The 23,701-nt window shown below is 45.2% G+C and overlaps 2 protein-coding genes across 2 annotated transcripts in view; one reads left to right on the forward strand and one right to left on the reverse strand.

Moving 5' to 3' along the window:
- Positions 1-23,701, reverse strand: part of Ds (dachsous cadherin-related 1) — a 60,590-nt gene that overhangs the window by 3,547 nt on the left and 33,342 nt on the right. The window contains exons 7-15 of the mRNA XM_077420671.1: positions 22,105-22,331; positions 20,816-21,482; positions 20,373-20,723; positions 16,934-17,260; positions 16,406-16,850; positions 12,615-13,563; positions 12,021-12,306; positions 3,303-3,599; positions 86-536 (exon numbers count right to left, since the gene is read on the reverse strand). Coding sequence (XP_077276797.1) covers positions 86-536; positions 3,303-3,599; positions 12,021-12,306; positions 12,615-13,563; positions 16,406-16,850; positions 16,934-17,260; positions 20,373-20,723; positions 20,816-21,482; positions 22,105-22,331 — 4,000 coding nt within the window. The remainder of the gene's footprint in view (positions 1-85; positions 537-3,302; positions 3,600-12,020; positions 12,307-12,614; positions 13,564-16,405; positions 16,851-16,933; positions 17,261-20,372; positions 20,724-20,815; positions 21,483-22,104; positions 22,332-23,701) is intronic.
- On the forward strand, positions 10,282-12,443 carry LOC143905318 (deoxynucleoside kinase-like). Its single transcript, XM_077420670.1, has 4 exons — positions 10,282-10,477; positions 10,826-11,016; positions 11,204-11,453; positions 11,541-12,443. The coding sequence occupies exons 1-4, from the start codon at positions 10,300-10,302 to the stop codon at positions 11,825-11,827; spliced, it is 906 nt and encodes a 301-aa protein (XP_077276796.1). The 5' UTR covers positions 10,282-10,299; the 3' UTR covers positions 11,828-12,443.

Genomic DNA, 23,701 nt, shown 5'->3' on the forward strand with positions numbered 1-23,701 from the left:
GCGAGTGGAAGCAAAATGCTAAGAAACGATTAAATCAGGACTTAACGTAATAAATCACATTTCTATCTGAACCATCGACGCTTACCTGTCTCTCATCTCGCGATCGAGCGTTCTCGAGAGAATCAGCCGATCTCTGGATATCTCAAACGTTCTATCGTCGCCCGCAACAATGCCGCCACCCAGCAGGCCCACGTCGGAAAGCTTCATCAGCGTCGTACCCTTCGGCAAATTTTCCTTCACCATGATCTTGTACTCCGGTCCAGGTAGGGTGCTCTTTAAACTGCTAAATCGTACGACCACCGAGCACACCGACGACGCCGGAGGCTTGCCGTAGTCCTCCGCGACGATCGCCAAGTCCATCTCCTTCGGTATCGGCCTGAGTATCGCTGTGCGGTTAACAGTCAGAACGCCGGTCACGGGATCCACCGAAAATCCCTTCACGGGACGCAGCAGATAATATCGCACTCGACTGTTCTCCTCCGAAAGGTCGTCGTCCGTAGCGTTTACCGTCAGAATTTCCTGCTTGCCTTGCCCTTCTGAAATGAGAAAAAAAATCGACACGTTACGCAGCGTGTAATTACATTAACATAAATTCGTACCGCGTGTTTTGTTTTTATATTCCTGGGCGCGAGTAAAGAGAAAGGTATTTGTAGACGCAAAATTATAAACAGAGCTCATATAACGTCACACGAGACGGCATTCATTAGTGAACGGCAGGGACTCGAGAAGCACTCTCCTGCAAGATCGATTATCGAGTCGTACATTGTACGAGGGACCACTCGACAGGGACGCGGGAGAAAGATCGAGAGATCAGCGGGGCCCGAGAACTCAAATACTCTCCGTGTCTTCTTGTTGCGGATGCGTCCTCGACCATCGCCGGGCCCCGGGAACCGACATTACGAACACCTTTTTTCGGATGGCGAGCGAGGCAGATAAGCCTTCTTGACATCAGGCCAGGACGGAAGTATGAAATAATAACCAGTTGTATATAAATCGCGCCGCGCGGTGCCCTGGGTAGTCTGGCTCTCGATGGCGCGCGTTGCGTATACAAAGATCATTTCGATGCGTTTCAAATCGCCGGATAACTCGGCATTAATGCGTCAAGTCGCGGCCTAAAATGCAGGAGGAAGGGGAAGATATAGACCGATGCGTGGAAGAGGATTCGAAATAAACGTGGAGGATGCGGTTCCCTTCGGGGACCTTGCATCACAGCCGGGAGGAACAAAAAAAGAAAGAATACGAGGAGGCAGCAAGAAGAACTGTATAATTATTGCGAAGCGTATGATTGCAGTGCATGCACACATTGGCAACACGACATCTTCTCATTGAGATAAATTCCAGCATTTCTAGCAGCGTCAGAATACTCTCTCTTTCTCTTCATCTTTCTCTCCCTCTTTTATTATTTTTAATCCTACTCTGTCGCGCCTAGAATATTTCCATCTTTCTCGATCGAGAGATGATACACTATCTTTTAATCTTCGTATCATTGCTCCACCACCACCAGTCTCGGTCCCTCATTAACTCCGCCGCGGGACAGGTAATTTGAAAGTCTACATTGTACAGAAAAGTAAAAGTGTATCTGTAGACTAATAGCTCCTGAGTATTTAATTAAAGCCGATCTTCGATCTATCTTGATATTATATCACTTTCACGAACATCTATAATGGTTCCATTAACCGACCAGACGCTTCATTAACTTTCGCCGAAATCTTCTCCGCTCGATCGAGTCTGCAACTTTCTGTAACCGTCTCGTCGTTCCTCGCCTGTCCCTCCCATAAGGAACGGCACACAGCTTTTCGCGAACATGCGAGACGAAGCGCGGGATGAAGCTAAAAGGAAGAGGATCGAGAATGCAAATTCGCTTTCTCGTGCATGAGAGCTCCCCGCACGAGAATCCTTTCCACGTCCACCGCCTGTCAATCCACCCTCCCAAATCCCCCGATCGCCCTTACCTCCCCGCCGCCCACCCAAACGTGCACCATTAGGCGCGGGCCTATGTATTTTTAATAAGTTTCAAGAGTCCTCTCGAAGCCGGCAAACCAAGCCAGCGCGGCGCGGCGGTTGCCAGTGAAGGCGGCTTTTCGGCTGCCTCGCAAAGTAAAACGGTGTCCTCGCGTTTATTTATGTGCGAGGAGTTCGCAATCCACCTTAGCTCTCCTTCCATCCTCCCTCCCTCCTCCCCGCGTCCCGCGTCCTCGCCATTCCTTGCTTCCCTTCGTCTTTCGTTCTCCACCCTGTCCTGCCGATCTCGCATTCTCTTTATCTCTCTCTTTATACATATATCTCCTTCCCTTTTACCCCTTTCTCTTTCACTATATCTTTTTCTCTTCCATATTCGAGCAGCTAACTTTTCATCGGTCTTCCTTCTACTCATCTTTCTTTTCTATCTTCTTCTCTCTTTCTCTCTCTCTCATTTTCTTCTTCTCTCGTCTCTCCTTTGCGCCTCTCATCCTCGCGCGCTTTATCTCGGCGCGGTGTCAATTCGAGTTTGGAACATGGGCAACAGGACAACGCGTGTCTACTAAAAACCAGTTTTTAAACGCGCGTTTATTTCGCGCCGAGGGGCCCACCAGTATCTTCCTTCTCTTCCCTCTTCGCTTCATCTCTTTGTACCACTGCTGTTTCGATTTTTTTCGACGGGACACTGACACCCCGAGATGCATCGTCTAGCGGGTGACAGAACTCGCGCGACCAATGACAACTTTACGGTACGAACGGTAATGAATCCCGACTGATGGAACCGTAATCTCGACGTGGACTTCTCGCGCGCGTGTGTAAGATATAAAAACAACACGACCGCGACGGAACAATACAACGTCAAATGGACCACCAAATAAGATATTCGTCGAAATCATCGAAACTCTCGTAGAATGACTTCGTTAACGGGCCGTTCAGACAAGACTTGAATTTTTCAGTGCACAATCTTCGCGGCAAATCGCAAGAGACTTGCGATGCGCTTCGCTTCGAGAACGCGGCAACAAAACGTATATCCGCGAAAAATCTCGTGCCCCGCCGCCGACGTGGCCGCTCGTCTCGCGATTTCATCCCACGCTACCGCTTCGCGGAACAACCGGCGCAATCGCGACGGCGATCGTTCCTCAATAAATCAAAGAATTATGCTCGCTGGAGCGTACGTATGCCACGCGATAACCGACGCGACGATCATCGTCGATCGCGTCCGATCATCGTCAAGAGTTTCGATCGCGGATCCGACGACGATCCGCTACCTGCCTCGCTCGCCTCCCGTTCGCCGTTCGCGCGCGCAGAAAGAGGGAAGCATCTCGCGTGCCCCCGATACGTACCCGAAAGGAGAGCCACGTAGACAGCCTGCTCGAATCGCGGCGCGTTGTCGTTGAGATCGGTCACACGAACGGTGAGATCGGTCGTCGCCTCGTGAATTCCGTCGCTAGCGATCACCTGAAGAGTGTACTCGGAACGCGTCTCGGCGTCCAGACGCTTCCGCAGAACAACCTTGCCGCCGTATCGGTCGATGCTGAAGGGTCCCGGACCGGTCACGTTGCCGAATCGATACGTTAACGCCGGCGAACTGTCCACGTCGTTCGCCGTGATAGTCGTCAACACAGTTCCCATGGCGGTGCCTGAAATTGAAAATAATGTCTCTTTAATTGGATGAAAAAAACTTTTATGCCGACAGCGGTATTAACCCGGGAACGGGCACTTCGGGGTAATTATACACCCCAGTATCGAAAAAAAATAAAGCTCACTTCACCAGTAATTTTAATGTACTTCTTTAGTTTTTTTAAATATTTTTTTCGTTTCTCCTTACTTTTTTCAGAAAATGTTGAGTAAATCTATATACATAGAATGTACACTTAAATACTAATAAATTGTAGAACAATATAAAATATACGATATGTATTTAATGACAATGACTTTTAATTGTAAAAATAATCCCAGATGGTAGGTGACCATTTATGCAAAAAAAACTCAGGCGCCCTAAATTAAATAAACAAATAAAAATACATTATTTTTATGTATGTCATAAATAAGAAACGCAATTGCCGCCTCGTAAGAAAATGCACATTCGCGAAGATCTCATTGCTGCAAGTAAATAATTGGATAATTGCAAGCACCACTCTGGAGCATCTGATAGCAACGGAATTAGTAAGATGCGTTTGCGAAAATGAAGAAGACTGTTGGGGATCTCGAGCAGAATGAAGAACTTTATCGGGTCGCATTGTGGGCCGCGCGGTCGCTACTGACATATTGTATCCTTATGCATAAAGATGCCTTTGATTTCGTTCTTTTGTCCCCTCATCGCGAAGCCACTTTGTCACCGTGAAACGATCGTGCGCGATACATATATACGCGTAGCCCACGGATCTCATATGGGCGCGCATACTCTCTTCCGCGAAGTTAAAGACACATCAAGGGAGTCGGTGCTTAAAATGCATTGGATCCGTACTATCGAATCGTTTTATCTTGGCCGATTGCTAAGAAGAAACGGTCGAAACGAATCCGTCCGAAGAAACGGATGAGCCTCTCATACGCGAGGAGAGAAGATCGGGGGCCGTAGCCAGCGCGAAGTAAATTACAATATCGCCCTGTCCGGACGTTGCGCGAGGAAATTGAAAACCGTAACGCGAGAATGATTTCGCGAGCACAAAGGGCGCGCGACATGTGCCCCGCATGAGTCATGACGCAATCACCGCACGCGAAACGCGATTTATCCTCGCGACTGCGAATCTGATCACAATTTGTCCTTATAGACGTATGCCTTCTCCTAAGATATTAGGAGTTAACGCACACGATTGCAATCGAATAATCTTCTTGAGTTCATATTTTCTTATTGTCGCCACTCCTAAGATAAAAATATCCCGGTATAAAGAACGGAAAACCATCACGCATTCTTGTAAAAAATAAAGATGATCAATGAGGGAAAGACAGACATATTTTCCTCATAAATAACCGTAACTTTCGACGATTCAAATAAGATTCTTCGATAAAGTATATGATATGCGGGTACAACGGTTAGGAGAAAGTATACATCATCAGAAAGCGGGCTTTTGATTCCACGACTGAGCTGGGTGATATACGTCGGGCGTAGCAACACCTGCAGCAGTAAAAGAATTATTCTGTACGATGCATTCGAGAGAGCGTGGACGGGGGAAGCTTAGCTGACACGCGCGGCTGCGACCACTCGTAAATTTCATGGAAGATCGTTAAAGTCGTGTAAATCGGTTTTGCGGAGCGACCCCGCGTCGCTCGTCTATGGAAGCGACATGACTCTGTTATCGTTTGAAAACCCCGTTGCTGTTTCGGACGCGGCTGGAACTGGAAGTAAAGTCAGCGACTTATCTAAAGTACTGATTATTTTCTTTGTCGCAGAGAAGGGGGAGAGGGAGAGAGAGAGAGAGAGAGAGAGAGAAAGAGAGAGAGAGAGAGATTATTTGCGTGTCTTATTACATATGTCCTCCGGGGCGAAGCCCGGGTAACCATCTAGTAACTCTATATATAAGATAACAAATATGACATGTATAACTTATACACTTTTTAGGCAAAAATCGGCAACCCTTTCAACGATTCTCGCCACATTCAATACCAATATACCTTTTATGATACTCTGTCCATAAAAAAAATTAGCTCGATATCTCAAAATTTGCGGAAATCAGAGCAGATTTTTTATTATTAGCAATTTTTTGAATTCTATTATATTTCTCAGTTTTTTCTACCCCTATTTTACATATAATACTTTAAGATTTGGTTGATTAGGAAAATCTGAACAGGAAAAGTCATTAAGTACGACTCTTTTAAAGAATTAAAAATTTTAGATATCCCGAATTTTTTTCTCAAATTGGGTTGTAACACAATGGCACATAGCCTATGTTACTCAAAAAGACATAAGCTATCCATCAGTGTAAAAATTTTTGAAACCGATTCAGTAGTTTCTAAGATTACCCCGAACAATGATACACTTTTCCCCTTTATATAATAGTATTAGAGATTATCGTAGGGCATCGTAATATCTTGAACGTTCGTTGCGTAACTTCGCTGAAGTAATCTCAATCGCGGAATGTATTCCTCGTATTTTTCACGAATCGGAATCGGATCCGCAAACGAACGCTCAACCGCGACGTTAGTGCTCCTTATATGGAAAATACGCTCGTCGGTGGTCTACCATTGTCTCGATTTCTCGTGTCAGTTGCTACTTTCGGAGCAGCTGGTTCGATCGACGCTGTCGATTAAATTCTCCCACGAATGCGCGTACGGCCTGCAGAAGGGCCCTACGGGAGCGGAGGTAAAGCCCATCTAACATCGGCGAGCCGCGCCTCCCGCTTTCGATGATAATTATATCCTTTTATTCTACCGGGGTAATTACAAAAACGTTTACCGTAAGGCTTTCGAGCGGATCGCGGTAAAACCCGACCATGCGAAACTCGCGCGGATTAAGCATAATCGACATCGCTGTCGTGGGCGAGAGAGCCGACCCGCGACGAGAACGCGGACTTTTTCTGTTAAGCCACTTCGTGCCGATTTGTTTATCAATTAGCAATTTATAAGCATAAATCGATTTCTATACGGGAATGCCGGGATGCGATTATCGCAAAGACGCGATGAGGAAGATTTATATATTAAATTCGTAGTGTCAAATTACACTCAGTTTAAGTCATTTTTAACCATTCCTAATAGGTTGTCACTGCTCCTGCTCAATATAGAGTTAATTTGACTAAAACAATGTTAATTTAACTAAACTAATGGACTTAAAATATTCATTTAAATTTCATCCTTTAATACATTTAAGGGGATGCTGGAGTCGCAGACGAACTCGATCAGCGTCGATAAAGAAGTGCTCACCGATTCTTACACATCATACATACGGAGCGCGAGACGCGTAACATGTGCGTATGAAATTTTCTAACAGACTTTTCTCTTATACTAAAGCTCGCAGCTCATTTCTGCAAGCACAGGATTCTTCTTTATTGTATTTCCGAGGGTGATGTATGCTTATTTTATACGTACAAAGTCTAAATTTTTATGTGCAGCAAATGTCACGTCATACATATATTTTTTTTTTCGTTTTTGATGTAAAATCAACGCTAGCACCCTCTGTTTTTATGCGTACTTTAATTCTGTAAAAAAATGTTTTAATTTCGTAAAGCCAATTCAAAGTTTAGCCTGCTCAAAAAAATGTCGGTAATTCTTGCCACTTCAGCATCCCCTTAACAGTGTAGAATTAGGCTCGTTATCCTGCCACGTTTCGCATTACGACAACGTAATTCACATTTCTATCAAATTCGTTTTGAATACAGTGAAGTGTATCGGTTGGGCGAAACCGACAAGATATTTCGCCTCAACGATTGACGGGATCTTGAAAGCGTCGATGCAACCAAGAGGATCGCAAACGGTCGATTTGATCGGATCTCTATAGGCGAAGAGTGACACTTCCACGACGTGGCACTGCCGTAACCGCGATCGCAAAACAAACCACGGAGCTTCTGCGGGAGCAGGGTGCAATACTAAATAAATTTCACCCGGCTCGGCGTTAACGCGGTAATAATCTCGTTTACACCGAGACTCCGAAGAGTTTTACGGCGATACAAATTAGATAATAATCTCACATTGCGCCATTGCATTGGCGCGAACGAGTACGCATCTAGTATCCTCGTGTCGAGCGTTCTCGGAAAAACAAGAAGAAAACGCAGCAGCAGCAGCAACAGCAGAAAGCGAAGAAAGGAACGAAGACAAAAACGCGAGCCGCGAGCGTAATAAAAGGCCGGAGGAGAGAATCTCCTATTATATTTCTCGTCGTCCTATGGAATGATTGCTAGAACGTGCGTGACTTGCCACCTGCTCGCTATTGGGAATTCCACCCGGCAGAGGAAGAAACGGAGAAGTCCGCGAGAAGAAGAAAACGGGGCCCGTTCGAGGTATCATCGAAACCGCGCCGCTGCCGCCGCCGCCGCCGGCCGCCGCGACTGGCCGCCTTCGTTTGTCCGGCGATGCGGTTGAAGGTTGAACTTACTCGATCACTCGTCTCTCGTCTTTCGTCGCGTCATCTTCGCTGACTAGCTCTGCTCGTCTGATGGCGATCGAAAGGGACGGGCTCAACGAGACGGGACCTTCTTTTTTCCCCGCACCTCGAGGAGTGGTAGCGCGCGAGGTTGGCGCTTGTACGTCAAACTTCGCGGCCACCACGGTCCCGTGCCGTTCCATTGAATCGTATCTGTCAATGGGGAACAATATGACGGCGAGAAAGGCCGCGAAGAGGCAGAGGACCCGGGGGTCCGAAGAGCGGAAGAGAGAAGCAGAGAGGCGAAGAAGGGAGAGGAGCCGAGCCACCGAACGCGCGTCCCGGCAGCCTCGTCTAAGTTATGCAGATTGTTCCGAACAGTTGGACTTTAATGCCGGCATAAATCCTTTGCCACTTAACTTTATACGTGAAGTATAGAATGCGTTCCCGCCCTCTCGGCGCGGCTGGACTCCTCTCTCGCTTATGTGCTCCTCGACTCGTCTCCTCCTTATTCCAGATACCGAATTCTTTTCGCAAACTATAATCTATAACTTCAGATACAAAGTACAAAATCAAGCTTCTGTGTTGGAAGTACCGCGCCTACCTACACAGGAATTGCCGAATTTTTAAATAGAATTCTCACATTCATTTAAGATAATTAAAACTAATTTAAATATGTAACTTATTGTTAGGATATCTTAATATTTTATACAAATTTTTAGCATTGATTATCATAATATTGCTTCTTATTTTATAATCTCATCCGATTTCTGATCACGTCACGTTTTTGCTCTAATCTAAGAAGAGATCGTTTCATTCGATAATAACGCTATAATTGCAGCAGTGCAATAAACTAAATATGTACTTTAATTATTCATCTAATTTTATTTTTCTTCCGGCAATACACTTCGGCATGCAGTCTCCGCTACGTCTCCTCCTCTCGTCGCGTGGGCAACCTTGAGAGAAGCGAACCCATCATAAAACCCGTTGAATTTCTTGAGGAGAAGGAGGGGGCAGATGGGACATTCGCGAGCCAACGACCAGGACGAAACTCGAGCTATTTTCATCGCGAGTGAAACCCGAGCTTGTATTTGCCAACAGGATCGTCGTGGATAGACCGCAATGCTACTGTCGTCGAGACACCCGGCTTATCCTAGAGCTTCTCCTTTTCCATTCCACGTTGTAACGCAACGTGACCGCCTTTGATCGCAGATAGATAGCTGATGGAATGAAGAGCAATTCGCGTTACTTATACCGCAAAGCGAGAATAAGCAGTTCGCGATTGCGGCGTTATTTTGCCTCGCGAATGGATATCTACTTGATACTTGATATCACCGAGTGCCCTAAGAAACCACTCGTTACTCATAAATTAAATGAAATCTGATAGGCAGGAAAGGATTTAGATGTTTAGTCAACATCAGCGTGATGGCTTCATATTATATAACTTCATCGAATTATGTAATATTATTGCACCGCATATAAAAATCTAGAAACACGTAAATAGTAATAAATTAATATTCCATTATTGGCTAATCGTCAAGATATTAATTTTTTTAAATAGTCGGTAACATCTGCGCTCTCTAAATCTCCAGTCTACAATTAATTAATAATTAAAATTAACTTAAATTGATGAAAAGTTGGTTATCAATTTGTCAATATTTCAGCCATTTTGTACACGAAAAAAGGCAATGTACTTTTATTAAATATATTTTTAATATAGCCAAGTTTGTTATATTCTGCCATTTCGTAAACAAAATTCTAGTGGATCACTTATGCAATAATAATGCATGATTAATGTTCTCGGCATTTTTCTACAAGAGGCTTTGGTTTATTTTTTCAGGTCTTGCGCACACTAGAGAGCACATATTATTTTTTAATAAGAATAAATATTAAATATAAGGACTTATAAATATAAGAATATATATATATATATATATTCCTGTTTAATATTTAATATTTAATTTAATATTTAAAATATTTAAATAAATATTAAATATATATATATTAAATATATATATATATATATATATAATAAATATTAAATATTAAAAATAAATATTAAATATTAGGATATGTAAATGTAGGAATATTCCTATATTTATATCTTATATTTTATTCTTTTCCATTATGTGTTACATTTAATTATTATTTCTAATTCCGACTTCTAATATTTATTCTTAATTCCTAATATATCTATGCGCTCTCCATTGTGCGCAAGCCCCTCTATATAGCTTCACCGCGCAGCGCCCAGCTGATCGCGCCGACGCCGACGCCGGCCGCGCCTCGCACAGATGGCGAGCACGTTCCCCATTTTGTGACGTACAAACATGGCGACGAACACTTTCGGCGGGAAACATGCCTCTTGTCTTGGGCAACATCTGTCGCGAGTGTCGCGCGTCACAGTTCGTCATCGTCGAGCAACTTGCGTGGCCACGACGCGTGTTTTTCGAAGAGGTTTAACGTCACATGAAGAATATAACGACGGATATAAGAAGCGACATAAAGGTACGTCGCCGATAACCTCAAGAAGTTACTCGCGCGCGTTGCCTATATAAATCGATAGAATAATGCAGTAAAAGTGAGCTTAGTCATCACCGAGATAATTGCTATAGGTACTATTTATGATATTCCTACATTTTGTGTCTCGTAAAACGCAATAAGCCACGGTGACGCTTATGAAAGTCGGTATGAGAGCCGATTTAGTACGTGGATTGTGTCTAATTGATTGGCAGATTTCCTAGAAAAAATTACCTGGCCGTCAGTTTCGTCGACGACGCTTTTATGGCAATATAAAATTGAAATCGGTCGCGTCTTGTGCAATTAACTCACATTAGAAACAACGTGTTGTTTCAGTAAGGAGCAGCTGCATCATGGCAATGCTTTCGCCGAGGAAACTCTACAACAACCCATTTACGATCTGCATAGAGGGAAATATCGGAAGCGGTAAAACGACGTTCCTGGACCACTTCCAGAGTTTTAATAATGCTACAATCTTGCAAGAGCCGATGGACTTGTGGCGAAATGTGGCTGGAGTAAACTTGTTGGTAAGTCTTTTCAAGAGTAACGTATACGTGAGAGACATATATGTATATTTGCGATGTAGACATTACGGTGGAAAAAGATGTACAGTGGAATCACTATATTGATTTAGACAGTCTAGTATAATCATTTGAATGAATATGTCCTGATACGAGTGGATATTAAAAGAAAAACTAATAATAATACTTTCAGGATCTCTTCTACAAGGACTCAGTAAATTATGCGTTCTTGTTTCAATCATACGTTCAATTAACCAGGCTACAGTTACATACTATGGCTACACCATCGCCGTATAAAGTTATGGAAAGATCCGTGTTTAGCGGAAGATGCTTCCTAGAAAATATGAAGCGTACACATATGATACAGAATGTGGAAGCGATGGTTTTAGAAAATTGGTACGATTGGTGTATGGAGAACACGAATATAAGGACGGACTTAATAAGTATGTATCTCTGTCAATTAAGCAAAAAAAAATTTTATAAAACGTGACTTTCCTTTCATGAAATTATATCTTTCACTTGCGATTTAGTATATCTGAGGACAACGCCTGAAGTCGTGTTTCAAAGAATGCAAGCACGTGCACGCAAAGAAGAGGACTGCGTGTCGTTGGAGTATCTGAGACAAATTCACGAAATCCACGACGACTGGCTCTACAGAAAAATCCTATTTTCTTTACCGGCGCCGGTTATGATCTTAGACGGTGACAAAAGTCTAGAGGAAATGGTACCGCAATTCGAGAAATGTAAAGACCGAATACTTAACGAGCAAACTGATGGCACAACAAACGCCAGAATAGTTTTAAATACTAAAGCGTAACGCAAGCTATTTACATAACAGTAATGTGTTTATTTGAGAATAGCTTAATTATATATATATATATATATATATTATAGGTAATTTTCATAACAATGTATAGAGGAGCAAATCATCAATCTACATGTCATATCCTACTATTTCGTAAAGCTTAAAAGTTTTTCAAGGTAGAATAGTAACGGCTCTCGTGACTTACCTTCAGAGACTGAAATGATACTGTGTTCCGGGAAGGTAGGCTGATTGTCATTGACATCGATTACTCGCACGCTCAATGCAGCTGTGCCAGTTAATTGCGGGTTTCCTTGGTCGGTCGCGATGATAGTCAATCTATACTTCTCGCGGATCTCACGATCTAGGGCTATATTGGTCTGCACGATTCCGCTGTACGGCGGGCTTATGGTGAAGGCATTATCTGGATTACCGTCCACAATATGATATAAGATTCTGCTGTTCAGCCCTTGATCTGCATCACTTGCTGAAAGCTACAGCAGCAAATATTGACGATTATAATATGTGTCCAACGCATATACAATGTATTTTTACATCTATTTTTATATTTAGATTTTAACATACGACAGAAAAAGTACAAATAAATATTTGCATCTTTGGATAATCCTAATTGTATAAGTCGCATTTCTCTTTTGGACCCTTACTTCATAAAAATAACACCCACATAGAGTTTATATCACATACATATACTTATTTATTATGCAAAGGGGCCTTGTGTTTCCTGTGTAATGTATCAAATATAAGGGCGATATAACTATATAAAATCACAAAGTTCTCTCACCTTCACGACAAAATCTCCTTTAGCATTGCCCTCGAGTACAGTAGCCGAGTACTGCGTTTGCGTAAAGATCGGTGGGTTATCGTTGACATCGGTCATCCTGACGATCACTTTGACGTACGCTTCCAGAACCTCCTGGCCCGCCGTCCTCGCCGCTACGCTGAGAATGTGCCTCGAACTCTCTCTGGGCTCTTCCTTCGGTTGCTGGCCCTCCAAGGATCTACCCCACGAATTGATGCGCGCCGTGTCGTCCGGCAATTCGTTATCAGGTTTTATCGTCAAGTCGCTCCAAAGCTCCGCGTCCAGCCTGGTGGGATCGTTGACGCGCAGCTGACCGGTGTTTTCGTCGATCGCGAAGGTATCGTAGTCGTTTCCGGACGCGATCGAATAGGTGACGCGCTGCCTCCTGCCGTCGCTGCGCACCGCGGTGATCTTAATGATCTCCGTGCCGGCCGCCGCATTTTCCTGAACGACGACGTTGTACGTGTCATTCTGAAATTTCAGGCTGGGCGTCAGGTCCGCGAGATCGCCGACCTGGAGCTCGATCAAACCCTTGGCGCTCTTCGGCGGGTTACCCTTGTCCTGAGCCAACACCTCCAGGTGGTACGTCCGGCCGTTATCTTGCGACAACGATAAGCTCGTCGTTACCTCGCCGGTGCTGGGGTGTATCCGAAATTTCGGTTTCTCCTGTTCGTTTATCAACGAGTACACGATGTCGCCATTCGCGCCATCGTCGGCGTCCTTGGCCGACACCCGGAGGATGTTCTGACCCGGCTGCGTGCCGATGGGCACGCGTGCCCGGAAGGGGTACTCCTCGAAAATTGGCGCGTTATCGTTCACGTCGCTGACATTGATCTCGACGGGTATCGACGTGTTTTTCGCGTCGTATCTGCCGCTGTCCGTGGCGACCACAAAGAAGGTGTAGCTGCTTTGGCGTTCACGGTCCAGTGGGCTGTATCGAACAGGAAGAGACGGACATTAGTTATAGATTCAGTTGGCTTATTATCGAGATTGAGAAATAGAGACATTAATTTAGTAAAAAGAAGACATAGTGCGCAATTACAGTTTATTTCTTTTTAAAATCTTAATTCGATAGGTTTCGATAAAATACATTGAAATAGTATCGGCGTTTCTTAATTAATATAATCTAAGTGAATATTTTACTAATTAGAAGTTATTAGAGAGAATTCGGATCTCTCTCTCTAGGCGTCTCACAATGTCGTATCTTAAGACAATGAGACAATGTTTATTTACGGAGTTACGCAAATGCAAGTCGAGCGAAGCGAGAGAAGTTCCCAGCGTGCCTTCGCGATACAACGCGCGCTCGCAATAATTCTTAATAAGCGTGGGATAATGATCGGACGTCAGTAGTGCACGGGTTCGATACGCTTATTTACGATTGCGCGAAGCTAACTCGAATACTCCACAGTTATCTTCCGCCCTGGTATCTGCCCGTATCTGCCGACAGCAACTCGAAGTACTTATGCAGTTTTACGAATCTCCATCGTATCCGAACAGAACGACAGTTGCAAGGAACGTCTTAGCTGCACAGGATGATTCTTTCAAGGAATGCAAAAATTTTCGCGATGCTGTCACTCAATTGATAAATAAACGAAGCACACATGGATAAATTTAGCGAGAAATTTGGTCATCCGTGGTGTCATTTCGACGTCTTGCTACCAGTTCGCGCTCTTTATCGAATTATTCCATAGAGAACTGGTCCTCGTTTAACCCGTGGGCCGTGTATTGTCTCTACCGGGTGGTCTCCGGAGAGCAGAAGAGGGGAAAAGTGTTCGGTACACTCTCTTCCCAGAGAGGTACCGCATCGAGCGACGCGACGGCACGGCTTTCAAAAGGTAAGAGGAACGAGACCGTCACCGCAAGAGCAACGGTAACAAGGCGACACGAAAGCCGGGTTCGCGGCTACCGATCGAGGGAAGAGGATCTGAGGATACCAAAAACAGAAGCGGGAGGAGAGAGAAGAGGAGGAGGAGCAGGAGACGGCGAAACGAGACAGTGACCGGACAGTGGCCGCGGCGGGAAAGGGTAAAGAGAGAAAGAAAGAGAGAGAGAGAGAGAGAGAGAGAGAGAGAGAGAGAGAGAGAGAGACGATGAAAGTGGAAGAGACGCGGCGAAGGAGCAGCTCGAAGAGACCGAGATCTGGTTTTGCATATCAGGAGACATTTTGCCGGCTGAAATAATGCATTGAAATGCCACATGGCGTCTCGCTGAAATGACACACGGCTGTCGCGGCGCAAAAGTATGCGCCCTCCTGAGCTCCTTCCCATGGAGCTGCCGACCATTCTCTTTCTCTCTGTCTTTACACCGTTCCTTCATTGACTTTCGCGGCTCTCCCTGCTCTTCGTGTATATATCCCGCGATACGAGGCACCTTACTCATCTCGTCGGTAGACGGAAGCAGAAACGGACAAAAGGCGGAAGGAGCCGCGCGTAAACGGACGCGCGGTCGAACGAAATCGTATCGCAATCGTAAACCAAGATCGGCACCAAGGAGGCAACTAATTGCCACAGAGATTAAAGCGCGAATCGTGAGTCACCGAAACGGACGCTGGGCGTGTCGGTCGGTCATGCGGGTTTACGGCGACTCCGTATAATAATTTGCAACGAGCAAATTACATATTCCCGACGTGGAAGTGATTTATCGAAATCACTCGGTCGTGTCGTCTTCGGGAGACGGGAGGAGGTCGCCGGACACGGGGGCGACACGGGGGCAGGCGGCTCTAATCGCCGTGGAACTCTTACGCGGCCGTATAACCCGTCCGACTCGTAAAAGTTAATGTTTTGTATATAAGGGCTCGGTATTGAATTCGATTCCGCGAAGTTCGCGCGCGCAATTAGCGTTTGAGGGTTTTCCACCGCCCGTACGCCAAGACCGTATCGAGCGGTTAACGATCAACCGCTGGATCAGAGCGCGGTCCGCTGGGATCAAGGTTCGCGGCAGCCCCGCAGCGAAATCGTCCATTAATTAACGAACCACGACCTTGCTGTTTGGTGGGATGGACGGAAGCCATGGACGGAAAGTCTTCGTCTTAACGATGTCTCGAGATATCGGTTTATTGCGCGCGTAATCATAAGAGACACACACGGACCAAGAGGGATGGACGGAGCGCGGCGAAGGGCCGAGCAAAGAGATATATAGATAGATTATAGAAGAACGAAAGTGAGAGGAAAGGGATGCGAGGGGAAAAAAGAAGGAAGAGTATCTCGGGATGTGCCGACGGGTTATGCATACGGAATCGTTTAATCGGCCATAGTGCATCGTTCGTGAAGCGCATCGACTGACTTTATAATTTTACGACGTTCCTAGACCGCGTCTCCGCGCCTCTCCTTCCTCCCGCACTGCCCTCGAGCGTCGAGCGTCGAGCTTTTTCCCCCTGTAAACCGACTCGTTGCTCCCCTCCTACGAGTGTGTGTGTATGTAGGTGTGCGCGCGCGCGTCTTCACTTCCCGTTTTACGACGTTATACTACCGGCGTAATATCCCCCTGGGTGATCCTAATCGGATGTGTAATAAAGGTCGCGGTAATTAACGCCAGGATGAAATTAGTCGGTTGGTAGCCGAGATCGCGAAGCGAGACTCACATGCGGCCTAAAGGACAAGAGAAAGAGATAGAAAGAGAAAGAGAGACAAGAGAAAAAGAGACCCAACAGAGAGAGAAAGAAAGAAACACAGAAAAAGGTCAAAAGGGAAGGAAACGATGACAGTGACAGAGGATAAAAGAAAGAAGGGAAGCCGTACGTAAAAAAAAGCAAACGACGGGACGTGTGCACTCACCCAGCCGTAGTAACGACGCCGGTCAGGTTGTCGACCCTGAAGAGCCAGCTAGTCTCCTCGAAGATGGCGTACGTAATCTTGCCGTTTACCCCTTGGTCCGGATCGGTCGCCTTCACGGACATCACGCTCGAGTCCGGCGGGACGTCCTCCGAAATGGTCGTCACATACTTCGCGTGATGGTAATTCGCCGGATAGTTCGACGATCCGTACGGGAAACCGTTGTGCGAACTGGACCCGGTGTACTGATTCTGCACGAAGGTCGGCGCGTTATCGTTGATATCCAGCACGACCACGGTGAGGTTGCAACGCGCTTCGCGGCTCGGCCGTCCCTTGTCCTTGGCTGAAATCGTCAGGACGTACTTGGGCACGGTCTCACGATCCAGATTCGACATCAACATCGACCCCGTGATTGGATCTAGCGCGAATTTGGCGCCGATGTTGCCGCCTAGAGTAAGAAGCGCAAGGATTAAGCCTCATATTTTATTTACGCAATTTTTCGTACACGCTACACTTGGCGGGACAACTCACCTACGATACTGTAGGAGATCTCGCCGTTCAACCCTTCGTCAAGATCGGTCGCAGCTACGGTGTGGATCACGGAAGTTTCCTGATTTTCCGGTATGGCGAGGGTGTAGCAGGAACCCGGCCGAAATTCCGGGCTGTTATCGTTCTCGTCCATCACTATCACTTCCAGAGTCGTGATGTCCAGAAGCTTGTTGGACCTCGCGAAGATGGAGACTGAGTAACGCGCAACCTCTTCGCGATCCAAGGGACTCCGAAGAGTGACTTGACCAGTGGGTGCTATGGCGAATTTGTTCGACGCTACGTCGCTCGGGATGCTGAAGGTGACGTTACCTATAAAGCGGAATAAAAAGTTCATCAATGCGTGCTCAATTAAGAAACGTGTGCATCATAAATCACACAACAAAAATTACAGGATTATTGGAGCTAAAGAAATATAGCTATATTTAATTCGTTATCTTCTAACATTGAATCTGACATTTCGCTCTGCTGGCATTTGTTCTATCAAATCCCATTTTGTATAAATCAACTATAGTACGTATATTTTTATTTTAGATTCAATTTTATGTAGAAGTAATTTATTATTATTATTTGTTCCGTGCATATTTTTTACACATAAACATCTTTACGTTTTATATTTACCGAATATTTGTAATTATTTCTCACAATATTCAAAGAATATTATTTATCATGTAATTTATTTACTTCCAAACATAGGAAGGAACTATGATTCTACTTGTGGATCTGGCGGCTTCGCGACGCGCGGTTTTTCCGGCCTGGAGCGCGGCGGCCGCGTCGGTGACTTTAATGCTTTCGATTCTCGAATTCCAGCGCGCTTAGCCCGCATGCTCGTTGAATTTTTAGCGGATTTAGAACAAAGCGACGACGCGGTTTAGCGTGCATGTGCGCGTGTCGCGCCATGGCCATCCTTCGTCGTGTTACCAGTAAGTAGCGACGTGTCGTGTGCGTATGTGCACGCGTGCACACGCGAAGCGACACACGTTGGTGTGGAGTGGTGTGGAGGTCGGTGATTTGCCTATGCGTACCGCGGCAGGCCGGCGGCACGATGATATACGCGGCCATTGTTTCGTCCCGTCCTTTCTCTAATCCCCCTGCTACCTTCCTGCGTCCTGCGTTCGCTCCCGCATTTCGCAACAACCTCCCCCCTATGCATTACTGAGCCGCCGGTCCCGAGGAACTGGCACCTTCGGCGCATCCATGGGGTGCTAATGCGCTCGTCCGGCGTCGCGATAGATAAGCCGCAAACCAGAGATACAACGTGCTTTGTCGTCTTCGGTGGGGCTGGTTTACCACACTTTAATCGTTTGTCAGAAACAGAGGCTGGGTCGGATCGCTTCCGTGTTAGGCGCGAGTATGCGGATCTAGCGCAGAAAAATGATCCGCGAAATGCACGCCAACGCACGTGAAGATAGGGGAGACCGGGGCTAGTTGGTACATCGCAATTATTGCAAAAGTGACAAAAGATAATATTACATAAAAAATGTAGTATTTTCGCAAAAACATTGCGATAATATTTCAATTAGTTATTTTAAGCTGAGTAGCGTATTTTCACAAGCAGAAAATATTTTTAGTTTTGTATAGCCGAAAGTAAAATAAATCAGTGATGTATTAAATGTTATATTTACAAATCTGGTCATCATATCATAATTCTAACTGTGTCTTTAAAATCTTTACTTTTAACGTAATAACTTCCAGTTATGTTAACGTCTTAAAACATTTTTTTGTTTAAACAATAATCAAAATATCTAAATATGGCAGATCGGGGCTAGTTGTGACGGAATAAGTTGTTACTGCTGTTCTACTTATAATTTCGACCAACTCCGTCGATGTAACACTTAATTTCGGCATAACAGCGGCAGATATTTTGACCTTATGTAAGATTTCACCGTTAACGTTTCTTATTACATATCAGAACCAGAATCAGTTAAATTATATCTATATTATAATTTTGCACTCAACAATGTAAGTGTAATATAACACATATTGTTACATGTTGTTATTTCTCTTTATTAAATATATTTATATTTTGAGAGAGAAAACTGGATCTCACAACTTAATTTAGTACTGTAACAACTTACCCCGTATATGAGGCCGGTTACAAATGTCGTCGCCTTATAATTGTTATTGGTGCAACAAAATTAATTAATTATACTATTTAGTTAAAAAAATAATTTTTGTGTTGTATAAGCATGCGGCTATTGAGAAATTCTTTTGCGGTTTGTATTCCATTTATTAGTGTTACGTGTGAAAAAATAAAAAAAAAAGTGTACTAGCTAGCTCCAATCTCTCCTGCGTGCGTAAGGAAACTACTAGTGTTTATCAAATGTTTGTGACACATAATTGATATTTTGCTTATTGACAATTTTCTCGCATAATGAAAAAACTCATTAGACGTTGATGCGAATATGCGAGACACAATCACACATTGGATGGACAATTTCCGGGGGACCGCCTTCGAGAAACACGTTTTTTTCTCTTGAATGCCGGATTCCTGCTTGCGGGACTGCTAATATATGCCGCGGACTCGGCCAGTCACACACTTGTGAGAGACTTCCACAACGATAATTAGCGGCATCGCCAGATATTAATTCCCATGGAAGATGTGGCAATCTTTGCGCCGTAAATTATAACGTGAAGAGTTCGCTCGAAAACTCGTTATCGCGTTTTCCGAAGAAGATGCGAGGACGCATTTCTTATAAAAATGACGGCATATTCCACGAGACGGACAAATCTCGGAATTTTCTCGATCGCAGACGACTTGCTTTTTAAGGCGTGCGTGCGAGGAGAAGATATGCAAACGAACGGAGCCGCAGCGGGGTACTCTGGACGGAACGGCGCGCGTCACCGACAACCCCGAGGGAGTCCAAGCCCCGCGATTCATTTCGCTGAATTTACTGTAATGCTCGGTACCGGCCAGATTCGAGGCAATTATTCCAGGTATTTTCGTAGCAGAGCTTTCCTATTAGCTGCGGCGAGTGCGTGCTGAACAGTAAGCGCCGACGCACACTATCTACGCCGAAGACTCGCTCGAAGAAGGAGAAAAGTGAAATCGCGATCGCGTCAGAATGCGAATGAGACGCCTGAGAGGAGTACGAGAGATAGAGTAAGCTGTAATTTCAAGTCCTACACACTTAAATTGACAGCCCTGTTTGCACCGACGAGGACTTACGCACCATCGAAACAATAAAGACGGAGTATCTAAGAAAACCCTCCATTTTCGGTCCTCCCGCACATCTTCGTTATGTCTCGGAGATCAATAAATTTCGACCGCGTTGCTTGTTTTGTTTCTCGCGAAAATATATCGAATGTTATACGCCATTCAGTCATCGCAATGAATAATGAAGAAATTTGACTAACTTTAGTCTAACTGACACAGCACGGTGGAGATATATAAGCGATCGCGCGATGAGATCTTTGGTCTTACCTTGATCCGCAATTGCTGGCCCTGCAACGTTCACCACGTGCGATCCGACGCGAAGGTTCTCGGAAATCTTGGCGATCGGGTTAGACAACAGTAGACGAGGAGGTCCGCTTGCCTGCGCCGCCACCGGGTTCAGACTCAGCTTCAGCACGGCCTTGCGTGGTGGCGATCCGTGATCGTTGGCCGTAATCTCGAGGTTCGCGGGCTTCGTGATGGGTTTCACGAGACTTACGATACCCGACTCGTAGCCCACTGTGAACCGCGACTCCTCGTTGCCCGAGGTTATCACGTAAGATATCCGACCGTTGTCGCCGGAGTCCTTGTCCACGGCAACGACTCTTACCAGGCTAGCACCTGGTGAGATTAGGAAAATAAAAATTTGATTAATCGTCCTATGTGTAGATCTGTGTAATACACTCAGTTGAGTGACAAGATATGACACTTACCAGGCAGAAGATTCGACGCGACGTTTATCTTGGTGAACTCTGGCGCGACGAAGACGGGATCATTGTCATTCTGATCAAGGACGATGATCCTTGCGGTGACCGTGGAAGCTAATTGTTCCCCTGGCAGTGCCCGGTCTGATGCCTTAAGAATCAGGATATATTCCGCTCTATCTTCTCTATCCAATTGCTTGGCCAGGGTCAAAGCGCCAGTCAGAGAGTCCACGGCGAAGCAACCCTTCGGTGGGAACTCGGCTACGAGACCGTACCTGAGTTCTCCGTTCAAGCCGCTATCCAGGTCACTGGCCGTGAGATTGTAAATGGTGAAGCCAATCGCCGCTTTCTCGGACACGCGAACAATTATCGGATCTTGCGGCCAACTCGGCGAATTATCGTTGGCGTCCTCTATGACGATCTTCACGGAAATAGCGATGCTCTGAGGATTCCCGAGCGAGGTCGTGTCCAACGCGCGGACATTCAAATGGTACTCGCTTACATTCTCGCGATCGAGCGAGTGAGCGACTACTAGCTGGCCCGAGTTGCGATCGACGTCGAAAGCTGGAAACTCGTTGAGCGGCGTCAGCGAGTCCAAGGTGAAGGCCACGCGACCCGCGGGACTCGCTCCCGATACTGACCCCACTGTGTGCCCGATACTTGCATCCTCGCGCACCTAAGTGAGGCAAGTGTATATTATCAAACCCACACACACACACACACAGTCCACACTTTATTTCTTATATTATATAAAAATATTTTCTTTTTTAAAGATAATTTATTAAAGAGAGAGATAATTTGTGTGTTGATCAAAACTGAGGAAGTGTCACTTAATAATTAAGCCAAGATAAGTATTTATATATTATAGTATTTATATTCAAAAACATTCATTTATGCGTATTAATTAATAAGAAAGATAAATGTTGAGTCATTAGGACATATATCTTTTTAGGAATTAAATAGGACAAAAATTAAATGATAATAAGTGCAAAATTAAATGTTTAATTCAACGATTAATAACAACGAAGATCATAAGAGAGCGATAAAATTTCAATCTCCCATAGAATTCTCTACAGAATTTCTAACGTGGCATAAATTGTGCGAAGCTATCCACGGGATACGCACGTAATAACGGCGGCGAGTCGCCGTCGGAGGGATGTTAGCGCGATCATAAATGTTCTAATGAATAATTGCAAGAGGGAACTATGGAGTCCTCTCTCCACGGTGTCCAGCGAAGATAGAAACAAATCTGATGGGGAAAATGAATCCTACCGGGTGGTGCGGTCAATAGTACTCACGTTAAAGGTAAGACTGCTGCTGGTGAAGGTCGGCCGGTTGTCCGCGAGTGCCAGAACTTCGACTTGCAACACGCGCTCGCTGTGTCGCGGCGGATGACCGGCGTCGGCCGCCCTTACGGACACCCGGTACTCTTTGCACTCCTCGTGATCGAGCATGGCCTTGGTCCTGATCATGCCGGTGATCGGGTCGATGGTGAAGACATTATAGCCGTCCGAGTCGGCTCGGCCTGTAGCGAAAAACCAAGTCAGGTTGTCTGGACGGAAATATTCCTCGAGAGATAGACGGACAAAATTGCGTCTGGATGATTATTCTCGCTGTTGCAAACTTGAACGCGGTATAAAAAAAATTCTCTGATATCTGTGCCGTTGACCCTGAGAAGAATCGTGTACGCGAAATAGGCGCCGCGCGATAGAGCGCGGAATGAAATGCCTACTGACGTGGACGGGGAGAGGTACATCGTTGCACTCCTCCACAATATTGCAGTATATCCCGCGATGCGATGTTAAGATTTAATCTCGCGATCAAGATTCTTTTCTCGCTAACCGGTACGTGCAATCGTGAAAATTCGATTCCGATCCTATAGCCGCCGCCGGACGGCGCCGGAGTAGATTAACGTAGGGGAGACCGAGGCAATGTGGCTCATGTACTATTTCTTAGTATTTATCTTGAGAAGAACAGTGGATAAAAAATTGCGAAATGATTTTTTTTAGATTCTAAATCTAAATGGTTCTTTTAGATTCTAAAAAAGCCACTTCGCGATTTTTCATCCACTCTGTTCCTCTCAAAATAAATACTAAAAAGTAGCACATGGACAACATGCCCCTGGAGCCATATGGTCCCGGTCTCCCCTACACGGTAACAGTTCCTCACAAGGGCGGCGCGGCGCGGCAGCGAGGCACATTTCGCCAACGGATAACACGCCCGGCAAAAACGCCCGCGGTCGCTTTTAAGACCGTGCATAATTGTTTCTGTAATTGCCACTGAGTTATTAAAGTCTCAAAAAGTCTTGCTCCACCGCGGGAGTCTCTAGAGCGGCCGGTGAAAAAACCAAGTTCACCATCTAATCTCCGGCATGTAAGTGCCCTCTCGCTATTTCTCTATTATTCCCGGGTCTCCGCGACTCAACCCGGCGCCTTCGTAACGAAGTCGCGCAATTATTGAACGCGTACACACACACACACGACTAATTGTAATTTATATATTTTCTTACCGGGATAATATCATATCCGAGGTAAAAGCGCGGTTTCCTTAATTAGACGAGCAGCGCGTAACCGATTGGTCGCACACAGCGACGAACAAGTAATCGAGAATGAAATAGCTACCACCGTGAGATTAAGACACATCTCGACGGGATAAATTAACCCTTAAAGGCTACTAGGTCCACATATGGACCTAGAATCTATTTTAACGTTAAATAATTCATGTTGCTCAAACCGTCTTCAAAGATTGATGTTTTTGGACAATTTAATATTAATTATTGATAATTTTTCTAATTCTATTATATTCTTCAGTCTTTTTTCTACCCCTATTTCATATATAATTTTTTAAAACTTAGTCGATGAGACCCAGAGTTATACGCGATCAAAGTTGCGAGGT

Source organism: Temnothorax americanus, unplaced genomic scaffold, assembly GCF_048541705.1.
Source record: "Temnothorax americanus isolate GAGA-0224 unplaced genomic scaffold, ASM4854170v1 Scaffold6, whole genome shotgun sequence".
NCBI classification, from domain to species: domain Eukaryota; kingdom Metazoa; phylum Arthropoda; class Insecta; order Hymenoptera; family Formicidae; genus Temnothorax; species Temnothorax americanus.